This window comes from Salvelinus namaycush, chromosome 19, assembly GCF_016432855.1.
Source record: "Salvelinus namaycush isolate Seneca chromosome 19, SaNama_1.0, whole genome shotgun sequence".
Classification (NCBI taxonomy): Eukaryota; Metazoa; Chordata; class Actinopteri; order Salmoniformes; family Salmonidae; genus Salvelinus; species Salvelinus namaycush.
In genome coordinates this window covers 40776091-40800671 of record NC_052325.1, presented here as the reverse complement: position 1 = coordinate 40800671, position 24581 = coordinate 40776091, and the positions used below count along the sequence as shown (strand labels likewise).

The following is a 24581-nucleotide window of genomic DNA, read 5'->3' as shown; positions in this document are numbered from 1 at the left end:
ACCACCCCTATTTTATTGCCCTCAGGGGGTTGTTGTCTATGAAACACGAATGTCAAAGCATTGGTACGGCCTCCACCTTATAAAGCCCCAGAACAATACATGTTTAAGACTGTACAAGATAACCCCCCTGAATATTAAACAAAAATGACACCTATGCCAATTTGTGGTATGTTATGCTCGGCTTGTCATGAACCCAGTGACCAAAGCATTGAGGAAGTTCTGTGTGAAGCTCCAGAATGTTTTAAAGGATTTTTGGGTACGAGTGAGGGCCATATGTCTTACATATTCCAGCCGGAGGATTCTACGGTAAAGATCTTCAACGCCAGTGGCCCCAAGCCCCTTTATCCGGCAAAACCTGGGAGTTTTCCTCCTGCTCTGGGGATGAGAGAATGGCTAAAGATCAGGCTGGCGCTCTGTAAAATTGAACAGGTCCTGAGTGGTACAAATGTGCCAGGATATGCTTTGGAAGAACAGGTCTGCGGACGCAGTGATCTGAAGGCCCTAAGAATCGCTTCAATGGCCTATAGCCCTGACAACAAAGTGACAATTTTAGCCTGTGACCTTTATGATAGGTCTAATGCTACAAAGTCTGTCAATTCTCCTGTATCTTCCAGAGCAGGCAAAGATGTAAACTTTTTTATTCCTGTGTTTAGTTTTAAATGGGTGGATTATCCAATTTTCATAACACTTATGAATAAGCTGGACATTCTCTTCCAAAATCGTGAACAGTTAAGGCGCTGGCCTCGGCTGTCCTTGAGACATAGCCAGGACCTAAAGGCCCGACGTATTATCTACCCCTGGAGTGAAAACTTACCAAGTGTTGATGGACCTTGCAAGAGAGCCAGGCCGTTTGAGGGCGAACTGGACACTGATAATGGGGGATGGTTGCACCAGCCCCCTGGATCTGTAAGAAAGGCATCGTAAAATACCTTAATAATGTAAGGCTATAAAATGTATGTACTAAATATTTTGAATGAAATAAAGGGTTTTTAAAAGCCGAATCTCACCACGTTATGAACTCTCGCGTTTGTTCACTCTTAGCGCAGTCTGTCCCTGAGAAAAAAACTTGCGGAAAAAGCCATGTGCGCGCGTGTGTGTGCGGGAGTGTGCTGTAGTGGATGTGTGTGTGTTTCAAAAACAGAGAAAAAGGGGCAGGGTGTGTGTTCAAAAATGCCCATGCATCTGCGCTCAAGGCTCTCTCGCTCTCTCTCTCTCTCTATGCAGGGGGTCGTTTGAAACCAAGGTTTACACTATCCTGCAAAACAGATGCCTACCCCCCAACAAAAATATTGTGTCTTACGCCTCCTAAACACAAAGGCCTTTCAAAAACTAATTTTTAGGTGGGCTAAAAAGTCATTCATCCCAGCGATGTCGAGACCTCCCCACCCCAGCATCTAGGTGCTAGCACCCCGGAGATTTTAGAATATCAAAAGGATCCTAATGTTTAGACACACCCAATCCCATGTGTTTGAACCAAATACCTTAGGAGTCAAAGATACCTTGGGAGGGGTATAGCCCGAAAAAACGACAACCACAAAGCTCTGTAAAAATCATTCAGTGCTTTCTCTAGGTCGTGGGGTACAAAAGCTCTAGAAAACCGGGCCACTGTTAGCCCCGTTTTAGCGCCGCTACAAACTTACCCTACAGCATCCCCCATGAATAGTTATCGGACTGAACCGTTAAAAAGATAATCTGGGAAAACCTCCTAATGGATCTTTCTGAAGGTGAGTTCTTGAAATAAATATATATTTATATTAGATTTGGTTGTTGTGGGGAATTGTTTGAAAAGGGGGTTATGTTATAGAAATATTAAACAATCATTAGGGCCAGTATGCTTACCGTATAACAAGGCAATATTAGCTAAAGTGATTATAGCTTTAATATTATCAATTTTTTTTTTTTTTGTTGTAGATTCTCAAACCTTCACGCAGATTCTCAGAGGTATAACTGAGCTCGAACCGTCCATTGGGTCTCCGGAACAAATTGCAGACATCCAAACGCCGACCCTGAATTGTAAACGTAAGTAAGCTCCAAGAATTCCATACATAAAAATATTTATACCTTAAAAACAAAAAGTGTTGGCATCTTATATTAAAAGTTATTTTATGTGTTTACAGAGGACATAAAGCCTAGAAGGTTAAAGAATGCCATATGGAGCCTGAACGGTTTCTGCGAAGCATATGACTACGAGACCATTCTACCATACTCCCAGGATGTTTTTACACACAAGCCGCGAACAGAGGCTTTAAACGGCAGGTCAACTCCCCTGGGACAGGCCACCGGTGCGCCCCATATTTCTAAACACCAACGGACAATCAGTGCCCAGATCCACAGTTCCGCTTCACCCGAACAATTCTACTTGGCCGGTATTCACGAGACCGAGTTCCAAGGACAAGGTATGAATCAATTATATATTATTATTATTTATATATATTATTATTTTATTATTTATATATTTTTTTATGTCTGAATATGTTAAAACAGGGCCTAATGCTGTTTTTTTTTTTTTTCAGGCTCACCAGCTACAGACCAGGCAGATGCTGTAATTCGGGTTGCCCAAAGACATGTTCCAGCGTTTTCAGAGCTTCTTCAGAACAGCCCTCGTCAAAAAAGCCGAGGTATTTAATTAATGTATTGTTAATATATAGGCTTATATCTGAAATGTATTTGACATTTTTATCTAACATATTTTAGGGTTAATAACCTATTTTTGTATGTATTATTTTTATTTCAGACTCCTCCCCGGCTTATAAAGACATCGAAGAAGCTACCCATCGAGAACCCGAGGAGGCTCCAAAGACACCAGTCAAGAAAACAGCGAAACCTGATGATTTCAAAGTTTTAAATGACATTTCTGAGGTAGACGATTTGATGTTCTGTGAAGTGGCCAACCTTCTTGAATCGGCCAATTCTGTGGGGGCAACAGCCGATTCTGAAATAGACCAAGCCCGGTTTTTCAAAGCTTTTACCCAGGGTTTAAAATCACGAAAGGCTTTAATGCAAAGGCGAATGTGTATTCTACTAGAGCATCAACACAGTCAGGATATGTCATTCTGGCGTAGAGAGCTTCCCCGCATGTTAAACAACAATAGGGTTAAAACAAGCAAATACCGCCGTTAAAAAACATAGATGTAACACAGATCCCTACAGTATAACACACATCCTTAAGTAACCAAATGGCGCCACCTATAGCCCTAAGCGAGACAATTGAAAACCTCTTAGCCCAGATCCCTCCAGAACTCCAAGCTATAATTAATCAGATGAATGATGCTGGGGTAACTGACATAATGACGATAGATGAAAACCTATTAACACAGATTCCCGCCGAACTCATAGAAATTATTACTCGTATGAATGAGTCAGAGGTTTCCGATGAAAACATGTTATCACAGATTCCCGAATCAATCATATCTCTAATTACCCAGATGAACGAGAGCCCGAGGTTTAATTCTGCACCACATACACCTCTAAGTCTGCCTTTAACACCCATGTCCGAAGAGTCTGAAACACAATACGATGTTTTTGAACAGTTGGAAAATTGTCTAGCAAATCTGGAGGGGGATGGTCTTGATCGCAGTGTACGTGTTTTGTACCGAAATAAATTCCACAATACTGAGGTTCGACAGTTTTTCAATTTCACATGTGGTGCTCAGAATCTTGACTATGCTGTGTTTTATGTAATGCTTATTGACACTTTGACTGAACTGCTAGATAGGGCTAGAGCTTATGGAGAACCCAGGGATCTCTTACAGTTGGAAATTCGTGGAGACAGTCTGCAGAGCAGTGTATCCCTTATTTTACAGAATGGTGAAGCAGATCTTGAACAATTTTATGTCCTGCTAGAACGCCTTGTGCAGTCAAATTTAAACGTGCTTGCAGATAGGACCCTAGAACTTGTAGTGCAATTAATACGTCAACCCCTAGGTGGCGGGGGTCAGAGAAGGAAACTCGATAGCCTAATGCAGTCCGAAATCATAAGCAATAAACGGGCATACCTCATAATCGTACCCAATCAAGGTAATAAGCTATGCTTTGCCATAGGGCTGGCCCATTTACTCAGCCCTGGATGTACAGATCGCGCAGCGTTACAGAAAGCTCAAGAGCTACAAACGGCTGTCGGTCTCGGTATACATGACGCTGTGGCTTTCTCGGACATAGGCAAATTTGAAAACTTTCTGAACAGAAAGATTGTGGTTTTGTACCACAGTAGGGCTAATGACGCTCTCTTGAAATTCCAAAATATACAAGAACCACAGCCTCAGACTATGTACTTTTATGTGCAAAATGAGCATTACTATGCCATAACTAACATCACAGCGTTTTTAGGCGCCCCATATGTGTGTCCAGCATGTTATATCGGCTACACACGCCTGGGGGGGCACTCGTGCCGTTATAACTGTTCAGTATGTCTGGATAAACATTGCCCTATGCAACCGCTAAACTTGACACCCTGTGAGGATTGTCATAGGACCTGTCGCTCGGTTTACTGTTACGAAAAACACAAAACTGAAACATGGCACCCCAAGGCCTGTAAATCTGTAAGCAGTTGTGACATTAACAAGAAATGTCCAAAATGTCATTGCAATTACAACCTTAAAATAGATAGCCCTAAACCACATGTTTGTGGAATTCTACATTGCCCAATCTGTAAAGGGCCTTTGAAAAGCAGAGACGCAGAAGTGGTTCAAGAAGTACCACATGAGTGTTACATTCAGCCCTTGGCTGAAGATGAACATACAGAGAAATATGTTTTTTATGATTTTGAGACAAATCAGCAATCAGGGGTTCACTTGCCTATTTTTGTATCTACAATGACTTTCAAGGGTGAAAAGTGGTCGGCCGAGGGCCCCAATTGTGCCCGGCTCTTTCTAAAACATTTTAGAAAGGCCCAGTACAGAAACTTCACGTTTATAGCTCACAATGCGCGAGCCTATGACTCTTACCGTCTTCTGAACCCCTTAATACAGCAAGGCGTTGCGCCCAGTGTCATTGCTCAAGGGAGTAAAATCTTATGTTTTGTTGACCCCGCCTTCAAACAGAGATACATTGACAGCTTAAGCTTCTTACCCATGAGATTGGCTCAAATGCCAGAGGCCTTGGGTTTTGAAAACTCTGTCAAAGGCTATTTCCCACACTTCTTCACATCTGAGGAGAATCTACATTATATAGGATCTTATCCCTCCCCCGAAATGTACGGGTGTGATCAAATGTCTCCCAAAGAGCGTGAGAAATTCATGACGTGGTACGAGACAGTAAGACATGGCACTTTTGATTTCCATAAAGAGATGGAATCATACTGTGACAATGACGTGGTTATACTACGTGAAGGATGCCTCAGATTCAGAGAAGAGGTCATCAAAGATGCGGGCATTGACCCCTGGAGCTGTACAACTATTGCATCCGCGTGCATGAAAACCTATCGTACACACTATCTAACTCCAGCATCTATAGCTATCCCTTCGCCAGACAACTACCGACGCCAATTCAAGGCCTACTCTAGTGGTTCCATTCAATGGTTGGAGTACTTGGCCCAGGATAAAGATATTTTTATCCAACATGCTTTGAATCGGGGTGAGAAGTCGTTTGGCTCTTACCATGTAGATGGATACACACAGATTGACGGGGTTGAGACAGTGTATGAGTACAACGGTTGTTTCTTCCACGGTTGTAAATTATGCTTTGTTCCCCAGGCCATGTGTGTCCTAACCCAAAAGACTTTTGGGGAAATGTACCAAGAGTTTCAAGACAAATTGAATTCTTTACAGGCTACTTACGGGTTAAAAGTTGTGGTTTTGTGGGAGCACGAATGGACAGCCCTCAAAAAGGCAGATCCTCATGTTCAGGCCTTCCTTACCCAATATTACCCTCCAGAGCCCCTGGAACCGCGACAGGCCTTGTTTGGAGGCCGGACCAATGCTTTGACATTGCGTTATGTAGCTCAACCCGACGAGACAATAGGATATGTAGATTTTACATCCCTTTATCCACATGTAATGAGTTCCTCATGCTATCCTATAGGGCATCCGGAAATTATTCACCGAGACTTTGACATACCTCAAAATTATTTTGGTTTAATCAAAGCGACTGTCTACCCTCCTAGTGGCCTTTTTATACCTGTGTTGCCTTACAAGGGGCCTAAAGAAAAACTTTTCTTTCCCCTTTGTCGCACATGCAGTGAAAACAACAACCAGGAAAACCCTTGTGATCACTCAGATCAAGAAAGAGCCCTGACCGGTGTATGGGTCACCGTTGAATTCTCTAAGGCTTTAGAGAAGGGGTATCGTGTGGCCAAAATCTTTGAAGTGTGGAACTTTTCCAGGAAATCAGACACACTTTTTAAAGAGTACATCAAGACCTTCTTGAGATGCAAGCAGATGGCTTCAGGCTATCCGGCATCGGTCACAGATCAAGAGAGCAAAGACACGTACATTCAAGACTACCATGACAGAGAAGGCATACTTCTTGACCCTGACAGAATAGAGGTCAACAAAACCAAAAGAAATGTTTCGAAATTGTACTTGAACTCCCTTTGGGGGAAATTAGCGCAGAGATGCAATATGCTAATAACTTCGATCATTAAAGACCCCGAAGAATTTTTGGAATTTGTTTTTTCGGACCAATACGAAATTTCACATTTTTCATTCTTGAGTCAAGACATTGCATTGGTGCAATGGCGGCGCCACAAAAAATGGGTTCTACCCCCAGGTAATGTAAATGTGTTTCTTGCAGCATTTACCACAGCCTATGGCCGACTTGAACTGTACACCCTCATGGAACAGCTTCAGCGGCGGGTTCTTTACCACGACACAGACTCTGTGGTCTATGTAAGCAAACCGGGGGATTGGAACCCCCCACTTAGCAACTATCTTGGGGGTTTAACGAGTGAACTCGAAGAGGGTGACCATATCACAGAATGGTCCTCATGTGGCCCCAAAAGCTATGCTTTTAGGACTAAAGCCAATCACGTGGTGTTGAAAGCCAAAGGCGTGACTCAAAACTACGAAAATGCCCCGCGTGTAAACTTGGAATCAATCACGCGCTTGGTCGAGGGTTTCGTAAATGACAGGAATAGTGACTTGGAGATTTTGAGCTCCTACAGCAAAATAGTGAGGGATAAAAAGGGGTTCCATCTAAGAAACGCCCCACTCACTAAAAGATTCAGGGTAGTCTATGACAAGAGACGGCTAATGCCTGACGGTACCACATTGCCCTTTGGCTACTGACTTATGATACAAGCCCCAGTGTGTCTTAAAGCTTAAGATATAATGACGGCTGTCGAGGATTTTGACCCACGTTTAAAACTGCCCTTTTCGGCCTTAATTGCAGGCCCCTCAAACAGTGGTAAAACTTTTTTTGTAAAAAGTATTTTAGAGAATTCAGAACATGTGTTATCTCAAAAGCCTGACAATATTGTATGGTGTTATTCCTGTTACCAACCTCTGTATGATGAATTATTGAAGACAATAAAAATCAAGTTTGTTGAAGGAATACCCGATTCTCTGTCTGATGATGAACTTCTCCCCCCACATAAAAGCAATCTGCTTGTTTTGGACGATATGCTATTTGCGGGTAGCGAACACCCCGAAATTGCACGAGCTTTTACCCAATATACTCATCATAGAAACATGTCCGTGCTTTACTTGGTCCAGAATGTGTTTCACCAAGGTAAAAATAGCCGTACCATTAGCTTGAACGCCAACTACATGGTATTGTTTAAAAATCCTAGAGACAAACTGCAAATTAGCACTCTAGCTCAGCAGATGTACCCTGGAAGGAAATCATACTTTATGGAGAGCTATGAGGATGCTACCAAAGAGCCATTTTCTTATTTAATCGTGGATTTAAAAGCAAATACTCCAGAACACCTTAGGCTACGTACAGGTCTGTTTCCGTGGGAGTGGCCTGCTGCATACCTTCCTAAAAAGTAAACGCTATGTCTCTGCGTTTAAAAAAAAACCTGCCCCTCTTGAGAAGGCTAGTTGGGTCTACAGCTAAAGAACGGAAGGCCATCTTGGGTCGCTGTTCTTCAGATCTCATATTAGCCCTATGTGAGATTGCTTTGAATCTTCTCAAAGGACGCATTCCACTCACCCTGAACCAACTGAAAAAATTAAAGAGACAAAAGACCTCGATCAAACTCTTTGCCAATAAAAGGGCCAGTCTTCAAAAGAAAAGACATAGCATACAACAGTCTGGGGGTTTTCTGCTGCCTTTACTAAGTATAGCCGTGCCCTTCATCCCCAGCCTTATTGCGGCCCGACGTGGGGGTTGAACACCGGTTGTGATGGCCAATAAAATGTACTTGGTGCCTCAACAAGAGTTGGATAGACTTAAAAAACAAATGCATGGTCCTGAAGATATCCGACAAACAGCTGAAAATGATTTGGATACGGCCATGAAGGATATTTTGAACCGAAAAGGCTTGAACCCCTATGATAAGATTCAAAAATACACAAACCTAATGCAAAGGTATTTGACTCTGGTAAAACAAGGGGCTAGAGAGACTAACCATTTAACACTTTCCCTACCGGACCCTTTAACAGATGTCGAACCTAGCGATAGCCAGGCCCCTGTAAGGCCTGTACCTGCGATCTTGCCTATTGAAGATCATATGTCTGTTGAAGCTCAAATGCCATTTGAAGATAAAGTTATGCATGACCTCCTGACACATGTTCCGTTACGTAACAGGAAGAATGTTAAATACATTATGAACAAGATAAAAGACTCAAAGGGGATAGCTGCTTGGAACGACTCTGGAGAGTTTATCCTTCAGGGCTCTGTTGTCAGGGGTTCACATATGCTTGACTTGCTTAAAAGTACCACGGCTGCCCACAAGGTTGCTGATGACAGAAGGCCTCCCGGCTGGCGTCAGTTTCTTAAGGCCCTGGCAATCCTCAACATTCCCCTCTCGGGTGTACCCAACCATAAGCTTCGTCAACAGATTCAAGCTTTAAAACAAAAACCTTCAACGAGATACAGCACCCCTAAAGATCACACAACGACCCCGCCCCCCTATGAAAGGGATGATGATAACTCATTTACTCCCATGAACGTCTCAGGACCTTTTCCTAATCCCGATCTCTCGGTGTGGTTAGACTTTTGAAAAAGATTTTTGAATGACTATGATTAAATTCAATAAATTTTTATTTGAAAAATAAACAATTTAACATTTGTGGCATTCTTGAAACATATGACGTGAGCATACGCCTTGATTACACGGTCTTAAAGGACACACATTTGAACACTTTTGATATTTTCTAACAAAACAAGATACCAGGGTATCATTACTTCTTAAATCATCCTTATAAAGAGACATAACATCGTCAAAAGAAACTCCCCGGGCTCTTTGGCACAGATAGAATACACAGTGTTGACCGCATGTAGTGGAAAGGCTATCTTGCACTTGTTTGATGCTGTAGTAGATCTTTGAACCGTTTAAGGTCAAAAAATCTTTAATAGATTTAGGGAAATGTGAAAAACCGGGGGGAAAGCCATAGGAATCAAAAAAAGTTGAGATTTTTCTTCCACCTTCCTCTTCTAAGGTCATAGCTAGCCAATGTTCACCAGGCATGTGTTTAGGATGGGTATTGACAATAAACATGGCCGGCCTCTCAGGCCATTTCTCAATAGGTAATTCATCACAAGCCAACACTCCACAAAATTGTTTTCCAATCAAGCGGCTCATGAGCCCGTCCAACTCTTGGGTATTCATGTCTTTGCTCAAAGGTCCTTAATAATAATCCACTAAGACCTGTCTTCGGGCATTCACTTCCAAGATTGAATCAGAGCATGCGTAAACAATCATGCTAACTGTACAGGCTAAAGGTGTACGGAAACGCATTTCAAGCCTGAGGTTACCTTGGGACAACACAGACAGATTTCCTGAGGTGTCATCGTCAGGTGATAAATTGAAAGCATACAATGTGTAACCCTCTGCAAAATCATTTCTGTCTATAGGCAAAGAGAGATCTTTGAGATGTCGCCCTGTAGCCAGGAATAGATTGTAAAATTCTCGCACAGATATGTTGTTATTAAATTGTGGTTGGAAAGCCTTAGCAGGGACCTGACGTCCGTCCTGACAGAGAGCTACATACTCTGCATTGAAGTGTTGAAAATTAAAGTTTTTTTTAATCTAAACTGCCCGTATTAGAGGCGTGATCAACCAGACCTATAACCACATATCTAGGTAAAGGGCCTAGAAATAGGTTTTCTTGACTGCAGATTCTACTGCCCACAGGTATGCTAAAGGTTTTCATGGTAATTCTTTGGAGAGGGTAAAGGGCATTTCCTTTCATCAAAGCATGGGAGTGACCCAGACGTACTGCCGGAGATACAGACACTTTTTTAATAAAAAGGGTGGCCCCCAACACTTTCAAACTAAAATCCCCGTCTTGGGGAGACATCAGGCAAAACTCATCCTTGGCCCTGGTTAATTTTAATCTTAAATCAACCGAATTTAAGAGTAACCGTTCTTGAAAGAAAATGTCAGAGTGTATAGGGCCTAGCAAATGAAACTCTCGAGATTCGGCGCAGTAGCGAGCGCGTGCCGCCAGTCCTTTGTTTGCCCCGGTGGAAGGGTCTGTCGATTCCATAGCGGCTCCTGCAGTATCCTTGCTAAACAGCCCGGCGCTAAATTATGTTTTGAGAGTGTCTTCGGAGTAGTTTAGCAAACACTCCATGATGGCTCTATAAGGGTATGTGGCGCTGCTTTGACTGATTAGGCGTTCACCCAAAGTCACGTCCACTTGGGAGAAGATGGTGGCCATGGGGTAATTAATGAGACTCACTTTGGCATCGCCTGCAATATTTGTGCCATCTCTTTTGGTCACTTTTAGACGTAAATGCACCAAGGTGTTGTTGAGGTCCAGATAGTTGTCACCGTGGCCTGGTATGAAAAATTCGATAGGCCCGTTATCGGTAATAGCCGAGAGGGGGGCTATCTCCACATAACTGGACCTATCTATTGAATGCTGCGTTAACGGGGCCGTGAAAAGATCGAGTTCTGTCTTTATAGCTTCAGAGGACATACGGTGTAAAAGAGCCATGTCAATTATTCTTTTAGAAAATACTTCCTAGTATTCTTTTTGTCGTTTTTGGTCCAGACCTCCTCCCTTTACCCCGTCTTTGACTTACTGAGGTTCTTTTAACAGTTAACCTCCGCTTTTTAGGTGCAGGCTTGCGTCTTAAACCTGGGGGTCTCTTTTTTGGCCTTCGAGACAATATCATAAGCCCCGAGCCTTCTTGATGCTCCACCTCTGGTGACGCCCTGCGGGTCATAGCATTTGCTACAACCTCACTTACTATATTTTTAGCCGCTGATTTTAAATGTGGTTTGGCTATGCTGAAGCCTCTCTTCATAAAAGGTAAAACCATCCTGAAGAGGTTACGGAATATACCTCCTATCCCAGCACCGTACATTGTCGGTGCTCCATGATACCCTGGTAGTCCATTACCAACTTGATCCACATAGTATGAAACATAACGGTTAGGGTCGAGATGATGGTGCTCCATAACCCTTTATTTGTATTATGTTTATAAATATAATACAAATATTATATATGTAGAGAGGTTTTGGTGGGTCTAAAGTGTAGTTTTACAATCATTTTACCATAAGTAAATTCAATGTTTTCGTTCTGATCCGTTTTAAGCTCAACCAGAATGTTTTCAATATATTTCTTGCTGACATGTACGTAGTGCGGCTTGGCATAATTGACAGTGACGATGTCCCCATCCTTTCCGTCTATATGAACTGTTCTCAGGAGGGGCACACATGTGTCTCCGACCCTTTGATAGGTTATGATGTCGGTATACACAAATATGTTGTAAAATCCAGCATGGATATCCGCAGGGAATGGGAATAATTTATCGTTCACATACGTCCATTTATTGGGGGCCATCCCCAACATGTAGGCTAAATTACCGCTGGTCTTTATACCACCGTTAGCAGGCCCTGAGATTTGTATCCTTTTATGGATAGGGTTGTAGAATAGGAATATTTCCATCCTGTTCAGGGTTAGGTGTTCATTCAACTCTGAGACGATCCTGTCGACGGTTCTATAGAAACCTTTTTTAAGCTTAATAAGTTTCACAGGTTCCGCTAACTTTTTGCAATAAAAATCACGGTCCTTATCTTTGATATTATACCAACTATGGGGGTATGTAATCTCGCTGAGACCTACTTCCCAAGCCTCTGATAACTCTATAGGCTTTGGAAAATTGGTTGTATAATTCGAACTCTGATTATTACGATATATATGTGCAGACGCATTACTGGGGAGAGTCAGGTAGAAGCCGCTGTGTTCCATGATGCACTCCTGTGTACACGAGAATGATGAGCTAGTTATCATGCATTTAAGTTAACCCCAGCTGCCTCAACCATATCGTGCTCCAATACCCAACTGTTGAACTTTTGGGGCCAGTTTTTCCAGCGGACCAGCAACCATTTTTTACCCTTTTCTCTCTTCTGATCTAGAATCTCCTCCACGTGAAAGACTTTGTCTTTACCCAACTGGACCTTCTGTAATTCCTTCTCATAAAAAGATCCCTCTATAAGCTCCCCGTCATAATCTTTTAACTTGTAGACCGGGGGTATGCGTGGCAGACATTCTGTAACGGTAAACAACTCATCGCTGTAACCTTGCTCATATTTTTTGTCGAAAACACCCCTCAACTTAGATATACGCACCAAGTCACCCACGTTGAATTTAAAGTTAATTTTTTTCTTACGGCGAAGGGGGAACAAACCATACAGATTTTTAAAGACTTGAAAAGAGTTTTCAGAAGACACCTGCGAAGGCTTCATACGTATACTCTTATGGTAGCTGTTGTTGTAACCCTGTACTAAATCAGGAACTATATCGATATATCTATGTGTGTTGTGAGCTGTAAAATATCTCCACATCCGCTCCTTCAAAGTTCTGTTAAAGCGTTCAACAACTGAAGCTTTCAAATCCGAGCCTGTAGCAAAATGTATTATATTATGCTTATTCATGAGCTTCTGAAATGTCTTATTAAAAAATTATTTTCCGCCATCAGTCGGCACTTTCTTGGGTGCGCCTCCTGCCTTCAAGATTGAGTCAAAGGCCCGGGTTACCTCGGCCCCGCTCTTATTTTTTAACACCCTTACAAAGGCTACTTTAGAGAAAATATCTATAACCGTTAGCATGTAGCGATTTCCATCATTTTTATCGGCAAGGGCCTGCATGTCACATAGATCCGCCTGAAATTGGGCCAAGGGATGCGTAGAAAAAACTCTATTTCTTGGAAATTGTTTTCTTACAGGTTTATGGAGAGTATAGGCATCCTGCTCTGATAACCACTCATTCACTTTAGCATCGCTTAACAGGCTACCTGTTTCTTCGGCTATAGCTCTCTGTAAACGCTCTTTACCCCCATAAGACCCGGGGTTAGCGGGATTATAATAAATGTTTTTCAACAGCTGTTCAGCCATCCTTCTTGCCTCTCTGAGGGCCAATAACGTTAATGAGCCACTTTCAAATAACGACAACATTTCAGTTTGAGAATTTTTATTTTTTAAGACCAAGTATTACGTATACAGCCAATTCAGGATTTGTTGCAAGATACACGTCCCAGTTTTCTCAACAATCACAGCATGCAACAACCTATATATTTGGTTTAGATTTACAGGTTTGTTTCGCTGAATTTTTAAAACACACACGTCGGATATATAAGTATATAAACAACAAATATGATACACGTTCACATTAAATGGTGGTTCAAACAAATAATGTAAAATCTTAGCCAAAGTTATTTCTAGTTCTTCAGAATCATCAACAATTCTTGATACCATTTGTGTCCATTGCATACTCTCCCCCGTATGTCGTACATGATTCATGATTTGTTCCATTTTCAACAAACGCTCTACATTAGCCCAGGTATTGTGTGTCGTGTAGAACTATACATTGTTCACTTTATTTTCAATAATCTGATGCATAACATTTGTAAGGTCTCTCAAAAGAAAAAATGTATTTATTCGCTCCAACATCGTAGACACATAGTTACCCATAGCTTTACGTCTAAATAACAAAATGTCACTCGGTCTCTTGGGTTTTATTGAGCCAGAAAAGCATCACATCAGCCACCACAGCTTCCCTGTATTTGTTGTCGTCCACCAGGGTGTGTCGGATTTCTTTGAGTTTCTCGTGGATGAAGATTGCCTCCTTCAGTTCATGTAGGAAGGCCTCGGTTACCCCGTAAACTCTAGGGATAGACGGCACAAGACCCATAGACTCCAGGGCGATGACCAGCGCTGGTATAAACCGGCAGGACCACAGTCTTTTCACCAGCTCCTCAAAATGGTTGAAAAAGTAGTATCTAGGAGGGTCGTATAGGCAAGGATGACGACGCTGGCTGGGGTGATTGATCTCACAGCCGATGCATTTTTCTCTTATATAGTCTCCAATCACCACGTCTAAAAGTGTAGCTACAGAGGCCTTGATGGTATCCACAAAAATCGTACTGGCAACCCCATCAAACATATCCTCAGGCTGGGTAAATGTAGGGGGTGTCGAGGGTCTTGCCAGGGGGGAGTAGAGTGTAGGGCTGCGAGGCATAGAGTCCTTAGTGTCGGGCCCCCATGACGTAGCTGAGTTCTCGTAGAAGCTAGGGATATCCATGGTCTATGATGAAATGAAGAACAGGCGGCTTTTTTCCTTTTATTGTAAAACCACGCCTTTGGGTATCGGGGCGTGGTTAACCGAGGCCGCGTACTTAGTTTTCTTCTGAAGCGGTATCTTCTTGAGCCTCTTTTGAAACGTAATCTTCACGATTCGTATATATTATGCACTTCTTTAAATGAACAAGGCTCTGCCTCTGTAGGCTCTGTACAAAGAGAGCATCCAACACCTGCAACATGTTCAATTCCATTACATCCCAACTTTTAAAAGGAATAAGCATACGCAGCCTGGAATCCCCAGTCAGGCCCCCCTCCCTGAGGTTTTGGTTTCGGATTTCCTGGGTGCCGATATAGAACTCCACGCAGCCGCAGGGACGTCCATTCTGTCTTTGTATTTTCACCCTGTGAAATATTCTTCCTGAGGAGTCAGGGGTACCTTCCCAACGGGTCTCGTAGCCAGTGAACACACTATACCCCTTGGTGATAAGGCCCAGTTCAGGACACACAACCTTGCGAAAAACCGACCAGTCTTCAACACCATAATCCACTCCTACAGTCTGGTCTGTATATTCTTCTCCTTCAGCGACCGTATAGAGGGTCACTCTACAGGCCAGGTAATCAAACCGATACCCCCACAGCTGTCCATTAGACATCAACACTTGATCTTTCAGCGCATTTGCGGGAGGTATTTGGGTTCTATACACATTTAAAAAACGCTTTTTTGGCGCATCATATATTTCGGGTTGATACTTTGCCCTTGCTCTATGGACCAACCGAGGGCCCGCTTCAGTTGTTACAGTCATCACTGCTTTGTCACTGATCACAAAATCCATGGTTATTTTTAAGATCTTGTACAGTCTTAAACATGTATTGTTCTGGGGCTTTATAAGGTGGAGGCCGGACCAATGCTTTGACATTCGTGTTTCATAGACAACAACCCCATGAGGGCAATAAAATAGGGGGGGTGTGGGGTCATCCTCTTTGAAATGTTCATTAACCCCCCAAACCGTGAGAAACAGTAACAGGTTGACCTGACACCTGGTCACTTACTCACCCCACCCCGACCCCCCCTAACCACCAGGATGTCCTGACCTGAAGCCCAAATATGGGCATGCACCCTTCTACAGGACATAGGGTCATAAATCAAGATTTAGACGTGTGACATCTACTTTATTCTCTCTCAAACCGTCTACATTAGCCACGTTAATAAAGTTTGTCATTGTCAAAAACATATTTGTTGCATTCTATTGGTAGCACTTATGTGTGGTGGTTCTAAACAACAATTTCATTTTCCCATCAAAGCGGTGCAACAGAACAGATTGAGGGGCTGCTGGTGGTGACAGAGGAATCTGACACAGCCTGATGAATGGGTCTGTCAAATCAAGGACAATTTGGCCATGTTCATTGGCTTGTCTTTTAATCTTACTGATTGCATCATGAGCAACGATGCATGCATAGACTGACAGGCATTTCTGACAGGCATTTCTTCTGTGGCGATACATTTTTTACGGATTTGCTGAAAACGTGACGTCTTTTTGGCGTCGATGCAATACCAATTTACTGATCTTATGGATTTCACGTCTCAGACATACCGAAATGAAATATTAAGATATACAAAATGAAAATGTGACTAGTATAGCGCTTGAGTTCCCTAAGCGTGGAACAGCACATTTCAATTCATGTTTATGCCAAGTTCGTAATTATTTCCCAATGCAGTTTACATTTTGTTGTTGTTGCCCTTGTCACGGTTTGTGTTAAAAAGTATACTGATGACCCAGAAACATTGGCCATAGAAGTCATTGGAGCAACATGAATCTCTGCCTCCCATTTGATCCTCTGCCAAGCCGGATCACAACATATAATAAACCACCTCATCCTGGACACTGTCCAAAGCAATTAGATTCCTCTCAACAAATTCCTTTTTGTGGCCAGGTGTGCAATTCAGTACCACACAGTTGGGAGGTTGCAAAATTCCATACTTTGAAGCTTTATTCAAAGGCAAAATGCTTTTTTTGCTGTTTCAGTTCAGTAATTGTTTGTGTTCCTCTGAGGCACAGCATCATTTAAAGTCTTCCGTGAGTCTTGTCCATGCACAGATATTAGTGTACCGGTACAGATGCTAGTGTACAACATGCTTCAGATACGTTGATATGGTTTTGTATTCAGGTTGTACGCATGTTCTCCATTATTTCACAATGCCATTCAAAATGTATTGTTGAAAAAACGCGAGCCCTGGGTCTTTTTCCATTGATATCCGAGTAGAGCCGAGATGTAATCGCTTCCCCATCCTTGCCCTCTCACCGAATAGTCATTAGTCCTCACCACGTTGTTGCTGCCAGTGTTTTAAGAAGCTGTCATCGAGGAGAGAATTAATAAAATAAACCTCTGCTCAGATCCAGAAGGACACTGTGAAGTGTACTTAGCTGGAGCCCAAAATGACAGCTTGCACTCATGTTCTCAAGTACTGTAGTGGCTGTTCAACTGAACCCATTTCTTTCTTTAGCAGAATGAATGCTGCCTTTGTGAGGACCAACATGGGGAGAGTGTTTGGCAGAGTGTGTGTCCAGTATTAAATCTCAATCATCAATATCTTTTTATTTTTTTAAATATTATTTCACCTTTATTTAACCAGGTAAGCTAGTTGAGAACAAGTTCTCATTTACAACTGCGACCTGGCCAAGATAAAGCAAAGCAGTGCGACACAAACAACAACACAGACTTACACATGGAATAAACAAAACAATAGGAAAAAGAGTGTCTATATACATCTTCATATGTAGGGACCGGTTATACCCATCTACACCTACAGAAAAGATAAAAGAAATGGTGGACATTATCGATGTGGAGAATGCGCAATATTTCTCCCTTAGCAGGGGTTATGGGATAATGGAGCCATCTTTTGAAGTTTGTTTTGTCATTTTTTAAAATACATTTTATACATATGCAAGAGGTTGATGGACAGACAACCAGTAGAATTACAGGACTATTTCACAGTAACAGCAATACAAACTGCCTTTGTTTTGTTGAGAGTGAAATGCCACTCGTTCCCTCGTCTCCTCTGTTAAGCTTCACACTCTGCCACAATAACAGTTCGGATACATAGCTTTTTTTGACTCTTCTTTTGAGGGTATTTGTTGACTAAAAAAAACTCGTCATTTGGTTATACTGCAATTAGTGACTCGTTCTGCTCATTGATGACTGTTTGGGGTGTAGACTGTATGCACACTCCCAGTCATTCTCTCCTGCTGCTTCTGTTCCACTTCTGTTCTACACACAAACTACAAAACACTAGAGTTGATATGGCACTGATGGAGGCTAGTTCCGGCAACCCACTGCAACAGGGACATTTTACTGCTCCAGCCGAGTCTCATAGGACATCTCAATGCATTCAATGCTTTTAAATATGCAGAATAGATATGTGTCTGGTAGAATGAAATACAGCTTGGTTACAGCCATATGTAATTAGTGGGACCCAAAGCAGTTTACGCTGGCCAATCTGAATTGACACGATTGGATGAAATAATCATTCTAGTGGTAAGGGAATATTGCCTTGCTTGGACTACTTTGCATTTTTAATTGCATGCCAGATTTGTCCCTTTTTCTTTTGTGCCAGTGTTTTAAATGATTTGGTTGCTAAGGCAAAAATGCACTAGGGGCATGTAGGTCTAAATACTTTATTATCTTCAAATATCCAGCGAAATTAACTGTGTAATTCAGGTTATGGCACTTTTGACGAAGGCAAAATAAAGTTGTTGTCCATAGGACTGAAGTTTTATGTTTGTTATTGCAAATGCGATGTAGAAAATCAATGTTTCCATTTTATGATTATTTTGTTCGGTTTGTGTGTACCCTTATATATCACAAAATACTTTGCTCACTCCTTCAGTTTAATTGATGTAAAACCAAAATTCTGAATGTTTTTTTTAAAACATCCAAAATACATACTCTATACAGCTAAAAACAATACGACGTCAAAACGAGTTAACATTATGCCTCCTGAGTGGCGCTGCGGTCTAAGGCACTGCAGTGCTTGAGGCGTCGCTACAGTTCCGGGTTCAATCCCGGTCTGTGTCGCAACCGGGAGACCCGTAACACGACGCACAATTGACCCAGCGTCGTCCAGGTTAGGGAGGGTTTGGCCGGCAGGGATGACCTTGTCCCATCGCGCTCTAGCGACTCCTGTGGCAGGCCGGGCGCATGCACGCTGACACAGTTGCCAGTTCTATGGTGTTTCCTCTGACACATTGGTGCGTCTGGCTTCCGGATTAAGCAAGAAGCAGTGCAGCCTGGCAGTGTCGTGTTTTAGAGGACGCATGGCTCTCGACCTTCGCCTCTCCTGAGTCCGTACGGGGGCCCCACAAGCGTGCGTGCTGAGTCCTCTCCTGTACTCCCTGTTCACCCAAGCCTGTGTGACCAAGCACACCTCCAACTCAATCATCAAGTTTGCAGATGACACAACAGTAGTAGGCTTGATTACCAACAATGCCGAGACAGCCTACAGGGAGGAGGTGAGGGCTCTGGGAGTGTGGTGCCAGGAAAATAACCTCTCACACAACGTCAACAAAACAAAGGAGATGATTGTGGACTTCAGGAAACAACAAATTTAAATGGTCCAATCACATCACACAGACAGTGTGGTGAAGAAGGCGCAACAGCGCCTTCATAAATGTGGCTTGTCACCTAAAACCCACAAACTTTTACAGATGCACAATTGAGAGCATCCTGTCGGTCTGTATCACCGCTTGGTACGGCAACTGCACCGCCCGCAACCGCAGGGCTCTCCAGAGGGTGGTGCGGTCTGCCCAACACATTACCGGGGGCAAACTACCTGCCCTCCAGGACACCTACAGCACCCGATGTCACAGGAAGGCCAAAAAGATCATCAAGGACAACAAGAACCCGAACCACTGCCTGTTCACCCCGCTATCATCCAGAAGGTGAGGTCAGTACAGGTGCATCAAAGCAGGGACCTGAGAGACTGAAAAACAGCTTCTTTCTCAAGGCCATCTGTTAAATAGCCATCACTAGCACATAGAGGCTGCTGCCTATATACATAGACTTGAAATCACTGGCCACTTTAATGTCCCATTAATTAGTCACTTTAATAATGTCTACATATCTTGCATTACCCGTCTCATATGTATATCCTGTATCCTATACTATTCTACTGTATCTTATTCTATGCCGCTCTGACATTGCTCGTCCATATATGTTTATATTCTTAATTCCATTCCTTTACCAGATTTGTTTGTATTGGGTATATGTTCTGTAATTGTCAGATATTACTTGTTAGATATTACTGCAATGTCAGAGCTAGTAGCACAAGCATTTCGCTACACCCACAATACCATCTGCTAAACACGTGTATGTGACCAATAACATTTGATTTGAGTTGCAGCGATGGGACAAGACTGTAAATACCAATTGGATATCACGAAATTGGGGCGAAAATGGGTAAAAGTTAAAGAAAATGTGCTTTATTAATTTACCTAATTTTGCTAACCCTTTGGACAATTTCGCCCCAATACGTCTGTATTCTTGTCATGCTTTTTGTGTACAAACTATCGTAAATTACAGCTCAATTAGAGCAAATTCAGAATTTGTGATTAATCGCAGCAAATCCTCTGATTAACTCAATGACATTTTTTTTATTGTTTGACAGCCCTAATTTTGTGAGGAAAAGCTAAAAAAAATGGTATTGTAAATTTGTATTTCCAATATACAGTCAGGTCAAAACAATTCGCACCCTTGATGAGCAAAAAATACTTTATAAAATAAATAATACAAATACTTATCTATATTGTATGCTGACATTTTTCTGAAAATGATTTCATACTAATACAATTGCTCAGAGATTTTGTTTAACAAGTAATACTTTTTTTCTCAAAGATTAAGGGTCAAAATTATTGGCATCCCTGTTTCCAATACCTTTTAATACCTCACTTTGCAGGGATAACAGCACTGAACCTTTTTCTAAAATGTTTTATGAGATTAGAGAACATATTGGGAGGGATCTTAGACCATTCCTTCATGCAGAATCTTTCCAGTTCCTTGAAATCCTTTGTCTGCGCTTATGGACTGCCCTCTTCAATTAAAACCATAGGTTTTCAATGGGGTTCAAAGCCCAGAGAATGAGATGGCCATTGCAAAATGTTGATTTTCAGGTCAATTAACCATTTCTTTGTGGATGTTGATGTGTGCTTGGGGTTATTGTGTTATTATGCCATCTTTATCACAGGTGTCAATCATTTCAGACCCCTATCTGGCCATTACAATAGATCAAAGATGCCAAATTTTTGCCAAATTCGTAGTTACTGCACTTTTTGGGCAGCATTGACCCATCACTTCCAAATCAGCGCCGCCATCTTGAAACACACTTAACACACACGGCTTGTCCCTGGAAATACTGGGGTTTACCACATTTTCATAGTGGATTTCATAGCTGCAACTCAGCCTTCTATAGGAATTTCATCAGGGTTCACTGGGAACCGACTGAACAGTGCCATATTGCAACTAGGTGGTATGTAAACAGCAACAGGTGGGTTGTGGGGAGAGCCATATTTGTCATTAACGGTCTTAGCCAGTGACTCACGTTGTTCATCACGTGCCTTGTGCATGTCACCCATTTATAGTCTGTAGAAGGTTTCTTGGTCATCCTATTTCTTAGGGCTAGGGTCCTTTTTTCAGAATTTCCATCTGACTGACGTGCCCAAAGTAAACTGCCTGTTACTCAGGCCCAGAAGCCAGGATATGCATATAATTGGTACCATTGGATAGAAAACACTTTGAAGTATGTAGAAATGTTAAAATAACTTATGAGACTATAACACAATTGATATGGTAGGAGAAAACCAACCAGAATTTTTGTTTTTTGAGATCCCATGCTCTTACAATGGAAAGCTATGGGTCCTATGCAATTCCAGCTCCCAGATTGCAATTCCTATGGCTTCACTAGATGTCAACAGTCTTTGTTCAAGGTTTCAGGCTTGTTTCTTCTCAAACGAGGAAGAATTTTGAGTTTTGGTACTGGGAGTCACAGTTGGAAATCAGTCTGTGGGCGCGGGACGAAGAGCACTTGCTAATTTTACTTTTCTATTGAACATACTTCTGAAAGTATGAAATATTATAGGTTAATTACATTTTAGGGTACCTGAGGATTTAATAGAAACGTAGTTTGACTTGTTTTAACAAAGTTTAGCAGTAGCTTTTTGGATTCCTTTGTCTGCATGTTGAACGAGTGGATTACTCAAATCGATGGCACCAACTAAACAGACCTTTTGGAATATATAGAAGGATTTTATCTAACAAACCGACCATGCATGTTGTAGCTGGGACCCTTTAGATTGCAAATCAGAGGAAGATTTTCAAAAAAGTAAGTGATTATTTAATCGCTATTTGTGATTTTATGAAGCCTGTGCTGGTTGAAAAATGTGTTGATGTGGGGCACCGTCCTCAAACAATCACATGGCATGCTTTCTCTGTAAAGCCTATTGTAAATCAGACAATGCCGTTAGATTAACAAGAATGTAAGCTTTTAACCAATATAAGACACTTGTATGTACCTAGATGTTTAATATCCATACTTTTTACGATTATTTATTTGAATTGCGCGCCCTCCAATTTCACCGGAAATTGTCGACAGGTGTCCCGCTGGCGCCTAGCCCTAAAAAGTTGTAATCTCTGCGAAGGACTCTGCTTGCTCTACTTCCTCTGATGATGCCATTGTTGCCTTGGAAAATCACTGCAATGCTATGATTGTTCACAGGGTCACTGCAATATTCAGGCCTATGTCTTGACGCCAATTATGCAAAATCAACTTTTGTGAAGTTCTAGTGGCCAGACTGCCTGTACAATAAACACATGCAAAATAAAATGTTTTTGAATTGAATAAAGTCTGTTTTTTCAGACAGCATTCATCAGAATTATGAAAACAAAATGGATATCCCATTAGAGATTCAGGTAGAATATTGAAATGAGACCACATAAACAAGAATAGGGACAAAATGAAAACATGTTAGGTTCAGCACTGTAGACAAAGAAATACGTGCCACACATACTGCCAGCAAGCTGCAGGATTGGCCGACAGGCACAACTGCAGCTAGCAACTCAAATAAGTTGACTAAAACATTGCAAATGTACACAATCTTGAAATACACTGAACAAAATAAATACATATAAATAAAACAGTTCATGTAGTTTATATAAGGAAATCAGTCAGTTGAAATAAATTCATAAGGCCCTAATCTATGGATTTCACATGACTGGGAATGCATATATGCATATGTTGGTCACAGATACACTACATGGCCAAATGTATGTGGATTTTGCTATTTTAGCCTCTATCGTTTCTGACAGGTGTATAACATCGAGCACACAGCCATGCAATCTCCATAGACAGATATTGGCAGTAGAATGGCCCGTAGTGAAGAGCTCAATGACTTTCAACATGGCACCGTCATAGGATGCCACCTTTCCAACAAGTTAGTTTGTCAAATTTCTGCCCTGTTAGAGCTTCCCCGGTCAACTGTAAGTGCTGTTATTGTGAAATGGAAATGTAGCAGCAACAACTGCTCAGCCGCAAAGTGGTAGGCCACACAAGCTCATAGAATGGGACCGCCGAGTGCTGAATCGTGTAGCGTGTCAAAATCATTTGTCCTCGGTTGCAACACTCACTAACGAGTTCCAAATTGCCTCTGGAAGCAACTTCGGCATAAGAACTGTTCGTCAGGAGCTTCATGAAGTGGGTTTTCCGTGGCCGAGCAGCCTAAGACCACCTTGCGCAATGCCAAGTGTCGGCTGGAGTGGTGTAAAGCTCTGGAGCAGTGGAAACGCGTTCTCTGGAGTGATGAATCCCGCTTCACCATCTGACGGATGAATCTGGGTTTGGTGGATGCCAGGAGAATGCTACCTGCCCGAATGCATAGTGCCAACTATAAAGTTTGGTGGAGGAGGAATAATGGTCTGGTGCTGTTTTTCATGGTTTGAGCTAGGCCCCTTAGTTCAAGTGAAGGGAAATCTTAACGCTACAGCATACAATGACATTCTAAACGATTCTGTGCTAACAACTTTGTGGAAACAGTTTGGGGAAGGCCCTTTCCTGTTTCAGCATTACAATGCCCCCGTTCACAAAGCAAGGTCCATACAGAAATTGTTTGTTGAGATCGGTATGTAAGAACTTGATTGGCCGGCACAGAGCCCTGATCTCAACCCCATCCCCTTTGGGATGAATTGGAACGTCGACTGCGAGCCAGGCCTAATCGCCCAACATCAGTGTCTGACCTCACTAATGCGCACTTTTGGCTGAATGGAAGAAAGTCCCTGCAGCAATCTTCCAACATCTAGTAGAAAGCCTTCCCAGAAGAGTGGAGGCTGTTATAGCAGCAAAGAGGGGGAACCAACTCCAGATTAATGCCCATGACTTTGTAATGAGATGCTCGTCTAGCACTTTTGGCCATGTAGTGTGCCTTAAAAAAAGGTAGGGGCGTGGATCAGAAAACCAGTATCTGGTGTGACCACCATTTTCCTCATGCAGCGCGACACATTTCCTGTTGTACACATCGATCCAGAGCATCCCAAACATGGTCAATGTTTGACATGTCTGGTGAGTATGCAGGCCATGGAAGAATTGGGATATTTTCAGCTTCCAGGAATTGTGTACAGATCCTTGCGACATGAGATTGTGCATTATCATGCTGAAACATGAGGTGATGGCGGTGGATGAATGGCACGACAATGGGCCTCAGGATCTCCCCACGGTATTTCTGTGCATTCAAATTGTCATTGATAAAATGCAATTTTGTTTGTTGTCCCTAGCTTATGCCTGACCATACCATAACCCCACGTCCACCATGGGGCACTCTGTTCACAACGTTAACATCAGCAAACCGCTTGCCCACGTGAAGCCGTCTGCCCGGTACAGTTTAAAACCGGGATTCATCTGTGAAGA

The 24581-nt window shown here is 42.3% G+C and overlaps 1 protein-coding gene across 1 annotated transcript in view; it reads left to right on the top strand.

Annotated features, from left to right (window-relative positions):
• The first annotated feature begins 874 nt into the window (after positions 1-874).
• Positions 875-24581, top strand: part of LOC120064024 (formin-like protein 2) — a 57926-nt gene continuing 34219 nt past the window's right edge. Inside the window, exon 1 of the mRNA XM_039014335.1 lies at positions 875-906. Within this exon, the coding sequence (XP_038870263.1) occupies positions 875-906 (32 nt within the window). The remainder of the gene's footprint in view (positions 907-24581) is intronic.